General features: G+C 73.0%; 1 protein-coding gene across 1 annotated transcript; it reads left to right on the top strand.

Moving 5' to 3' along the window:
* The first annotated feature begins 1,768 nt into the window (after positions 1-1,768).
* SHISA4 (shisa family member 4) lies at positions 1,769-4,192 on the top strand. The gene is made up of 5 exons (XM_008159998.3): positions 1,769-1,900; positions 2,428-2,599; positions 2,961-3,094; positions 3,388-3,552; positions 3,756-4,192. The coding sequence occupies exons 1-5, from the start codon at positions 1,855-1,857 to the stop codon at positions 3,800-3,802; spliced, it is 564 nt and encodes a 187-aa protein (XP_008158220.2). The 5' UTR covers positions 1,769-1,854; the 3' UTR covers positions 3,803-4,192.
* The last annotated feature ends 956 nt before the right edge of the window (positions 4,193-5,148 follow it).

The following is a 5,148-nucleotide window of genomic DNA, read 5'->3' as shown; positions in this document are numbered from 1 at the left end:
TCCTCGCCTCTGCCTCGTCCCTGGAGGAGGAGATAAAGGGGGAAGGGCCTGGGGTCCGCTGGGCCGGGCCAGCCGGCCGGCAGCCTAAGGAAAGCTGGGTCTGTCGTGGGTCAGGCGAGAGGAGGCGACATTGGGGGACAGGGCTCCCTCCCAGGTGCCCCCTCCAGGGCCTGTTGGTAACAGCTCAGCTGTGCAGCGCCCTGCAGGCGGGTGGCCTCGGACAGGAAGTGGATGGAGGGAGTTGGTCTGCAGCTCAAGGAAGGGCCTGGCACGGCATCTCCAGGGCAGCGCCTGCCACTCAGTGTCCCTGGTGTCCAGCTCCCGTGTCCAGCGGAGGGACGTCTGCCTGCTACCGGCGGGTGTTCGGACTGCCTCTGCCTCCTGCTCTTCCTCCCTTTGACCTTGGGAGGTGCCCTTTGACCTTGGGAGGTGCCGGCCTCGGGGCCCGTGCTGAGGGCCGTGCGTGGCCAGAGGGACCCCGATGACCGAGAGCAGCCTGGTGCAGCCGCACTGGGGAAGGGGGCCTCGTGATGGGGTCCTGTCCCACAGACACCGGCCGTCGGGCCCCTGGGCTGTGTCCGGGCGTTGGCGCGTTCCTCCCACGTCGCCTTCGCGGCAGGTGCCCGTTCCCGCCGCTGGAAGTTCAGGGGCGCCTCCGGGTCAGGCAGGAGGAAGGAACCGGCTCCTGTCCATGAGACCCCTCCCCCCGGAAGGGGCAGGGCTGGCTGGTCAGGAGGCCGTAGGAGAGAAGGCGGGGTGTGCTCGGCCTGCAGGTCCGACCCGGGCAGAGGGCTCTCCCAGGGTTTGGGGGCTCGGCAGACGGAAGCGGAGAAGGTGGGAGAAACTAGAAGATGGAGGATGACACAGGCCGGGTCCCATCGTGGTGGCGTCCCATTCCCCAGGGGTGGCTCACGGGACCAGAGCCACATGGCCAGCAGGCTTGGTGAAGCGCTATTGGACCGGGCCGCGTCTCCCCAGTGCCACCAAGGACCGCCAGTGCCGCCCCTTGTCCCCCACCACCCCCCGTTGGAAGGAGCTGGGGCCATGACCCCTCCCAGATCTGCGGCGGGAGCGACCCCCCCTTGGCTGTGGTCAGACGGTGACATGAAGGAAGCAGACTCGGCCCCAGGCCCGCCCGCAGGAGCTGGGCTGGGTCGGGGTCGGGGTCGGGTGGGGGGGGGGTCGGGGGGCGGGGTCGGGGGGTCGGGGTCGGGTGGCCTTGGGCAGCACTGCCTGGTCCTCCCCCCGGCCCTGGAGGCAGTTTCCCTGGGGCCACGTGACCGAGCTGTCAATGTCAGCCGGGCTGTGGGGGCGTGGCTTCAGGGCCTGTGGGGAAGGCTCAGGGTCCGGGGTGGGGGCGGGCCCAGGGGACAGATGCGAGGACGTCCTGAGGAGGTGCCGCTCAGAGACCGGGAGGCAGGGCCTGGCAGCCCTGGTGTCGGCGCTGCCCGCGTGGGGGCGGGGCCACAGGAGCTGCGGCTGGCAGGCCGGCCCGTGGGAGGCACAGCGGGGACAAAGCTGCCCTGAGCTGCCTCAGTGGGGCCTTGTTCTGGGAGTGGGGTGGGGGGCTCCCCCTCCCGCCTCTCCCCTCCCCCTCCCCGGCGTCCTGGGCTGGACAGGCCCTGCCCTCCAGGGGGTGGCACAGGATCAGGCTGCTCGGGTCCACGGCACGGCTTGGGCGCTGCGCGGAGACGGGCCACCACAGGGGACAAGCCAGGACTCGGCTGGGGTGGGGCCGGGGGCGGGCCCTGGGCGTGGTCACCGCTGCCGGCCGGCGGGCAGTCGCCGCCACAGCCGTGCCTGGCAGTGGGCAGCCCCCAGCGGCTCCGGGACCCGCGGCCCCCTCTTCCCGCCATGCCACTCACGGCCGTCGCCCTCCTGCTGCTGGGGGCCCCGCTGGGTAAGGGGCAGGGAGCCAGGAGTGGGGTCCCCGGGCCCCGGGGGGTGCTGGCAGGGAGCAGGAGGGAGAGGATGGAGTCTGGGCCCTGGGAAGCCAACCCCTGAGCCCCAAGGGGCAACTCGTGTTGCCGGCACCAGGGGGCTGGGGACCCCACAGCTGGGGGCTGAGTAGGGGGGCCAGTGGGTGGGCCACCAGGGGAGTGGGGACCCCACAGCTGGGGGCTGAGTAGGGGGCCTGTGGGTGGGCCACCAGGGGGCTGGGGACCCCACAGCTGGGGGCTGAGTAGGGGGGCCTGTGGGTGGGCCACCAGGGGAGTGGGGACCCCACAGCTGGGGGCTGAGTAGGGGGGCCAGTGGGGTGGGCCACCAGGGGAGTGGGGACCCCACAGCTGGGGGCTGACTAGGGGGGCCTGTGGGTGGGCCACCAGGGGAGTGGGGACCACAGTGGGAAGTGGGGTCACTGGGGAAGGACCTTGGGGGCTCAGGGAGGCAGGGGCCGGCCTGGCATCCCCGCACGCCCGCCCGCAGCGCTGGCCGGCTCCGGCTGCCTGGGGTACCTGGACGAGGACGACGCCTGGCACCCGGGCTTCAGCTGCCAGCCCTTCACCTTCTGCTGCGGGACCTGCCACCGTCGCTCCTGCTGCCGGGACCTGAGCCTGCTCATCTCCGAGTCCCAGCAGAAGCGCTGCCTGGGCTTCAGGTGGGCGCCCACCTGTCCCTCCTCCCAGCAGCCACCTGGCCGGCCTCCCTCCCGCCGCCTCCGCCTCCCGGTCGGCCGGGCCCTGAGGAGGGAGCCCGGGGTCTGCGCCCACCGCAGGCCGCGTTGGGAACCGGGCTGCGACCAGGGGGTGCGCTGCCCGCCAGCGGGTGTCTGGGCCGTGCTCCCCCCACAGACGAAGGTGCCGAGCTCGTGAGGTCCGGGCTGCCTCCCAGGGACAAGAATACCCGCTGAGGGGTCGGCATGAGGGGAGGCAGGGGTCTCCCCAGGACGGAGCCCCGTCTGGGGTCCCGGCGGCCCCGCTGTGAGAGCCGCAGGTGAGAGGACCCGTCTCTGTCTCCAGCCCCAAGTTCACGGCGGGCCTGGCCGCAGCCCTGACCCTCTTCCTGGCCGTGGTCGCCTCCGCCGCCTGCTGCTTCTTCTGCACCTGCCGCTACCTGGCCCGCCGGCGCCGGCGGCTGCAGAGCCCCTGTGCAGGTAGGGACGGGCAGCCGGCGGGAGCCAGCCGGTGGGGCGGCCCCAGGCAGCCCTGTGGACACACCGGCGGCCACTCGGACGCGCACGGGTGTTTGTGGGGGTCTGAGCCATGGGCGTTGATGCCGCGTGGGTGATGGGCCTGGGAGGTCCATGTGGGAGGTCCATGTGGGGGGGGGGCGGCTGGGGGGCCAGCGAACCGGCAGCCAGTGGGGCTCACCTGGGCTCCCTGGGAAGGGGTGATGGCGCCCCCTGGAGGCAGAGCTCTCAACGCTGACCTTGTCCCCCCCACCCAGGCCAGGAGATTCCAATGACAGGCGCCCTCGTGCAGCCGGCTTACCCGTACCCGCCGGACCCCAAGGCTGGCCCCGGCCCCCCGCCCCCGGGCTTCCTGTGCGCCCCCAGTGCTCCTCCCCAGCCTCCTCTCTACCCGGCAGGGCCCCCTGTCTACAGCCCTGCAGGTGAGCGAGCAATCCAGCCTCCCTCCTCCTGCCCCTCCCCTGCGCCAGGACCTCCCCGTCCCCCATATCACCCGGGGTCCCTCTCCGCTGCCCTCTGCCTCAGCTGAGACCCCCAGGCTGGCTCCTCCCCGAATCCCGCGCGCCCGGGGGGTGGGGTCACCTCACTGCTCCTGTGGCCAACGTCCTGTCTCCTTGGCTTCCAGCTCCGCCCCCTTATCTGCCACCGCAGCCCGCCTACCCCGGAGCCTGAGGGACTGACCGTCTGCTGCTCTCACAGGCCTGCCTGTGTCTGCCTCTGGCTCTGGCCCTGGCAGGGGTCACCCATCAACAGGCCCCCAGCCAGCCACCCCCTGGGCCGTGCAGGGAAGTGGACAGGATCTGGGCGGGAACTCGGCCCTGAAGGAGGGCTGGTGGGGGGCTGGCGTGGCTGCACTATTTTTATTTTTCCTGGGGGCCTGGGGAGGACCGCAGTGTGGGTCACCGCCCGGCCCCTCCGCTCCCAGGACCCCCCTGCTCGCCCTGGCGGCTGTGTGGGGCTCTGTCAGCTGCCCGCGGGAGCCCGCTGGCCGTCCCTCTGTCCCCGCTGGGCTGCCATTAAAGCTGAGAGGCAACTCACGTGGTCCGTGGTCCTCACCGTCCGGCAAGGCTGCCGGCTCCACGCCCGAGGGCAGGAGGGGGGCAGCGGCAGGGCAGGGCACAGCACCCCGCATCCCCCCCACCCCCCCGCAGGCGGGCACCCAGGCCAGGGCTGGTCCCACGGCCCGCGAGGTGGGTCTTGCCCTGGGTGGGGAGCTGCCCTCGTTACAGAGCTTCCTCCCCACCCCCACACCCCGCCCCGGCCCGGCCTGCGACAGGTCAGATGTGCGGCTGCTCCTCCCTTGGGGTCCCTGAGGTCCACCTGGGCCCCTGAGGTCCCGGCTCCGCTCATGGGCGGGGTGGGTGTCCTGAGGGCCCAGGGCAGGGTCTGCAGATGGCCATCGTGCCAGCCATGCCCCCCGGGGTCCCTGCCACCCAGACGCTGTGGGGGAGGCTCTGGTCACACAGCCTGGGGCAGGGCCTGAGAACCAGGGTCCCCAAGGCCAGGCCGAGAGGGGGAGCAGCAGGGACCTGGGAGCGGTGCGGGGAGGGCATCCTCGGGGGCAGGGGGCCGCGGACCGACTTGCTCCCTCTGAACCCCGTTCCTTCCCGGTGAAAGGCGGGCGCGGACCCCGTCAGACCCTCTCTGGCTCTTGCACTCGGGGTGTCACCAGGGGAGGCCGCGCGGCCTGTCTCCGGGGCGGGTGACGTCACCAGGGAGCCTGCGCGGGACCCGCCAGCAGGTGGCGCTGCGCTCCCGCTTCCCGGGCGCCGAGGAGGGTGACGTCACCCGGGCCTGGCGGTGCCCGGAGCTGGAGGAAGCGTCCGCGGGGGGACGGCGGTGGAAAGGGCTCCCCGGGGGGCCGGTCTGCGGGGCCGGAGGCTTGGAGGGGGCGCTGCGGCCTCCGCCTCGGAGCTGCCGGCTCCAGCACCGCCCACGTGCGCACAGGGCCCTGGGCTGGGGGACCGCGAGGGCGGAGGGGGGCCTGGACGGGGCTCTGTGCCGAGGGCTAGCCTGCC

This window comes from Eptesicus fuscus, chromosome 24 (assembly GCF_027574615.1).
Source record: "Eptesicus fuscus isolate TK198812 chromosome 24, DD_ASM_mEF_20220401, whole genome shotgun sequence".
NCBI lineage: Eukaryota > Metazoa > Chordata > Mammalia > Chiroptera > Vespertilionidae > Eptesicus > Eptesicus fuscus.
This window is presented reverse-complemented; position numbering and strand designations above follow the sequence as displayed.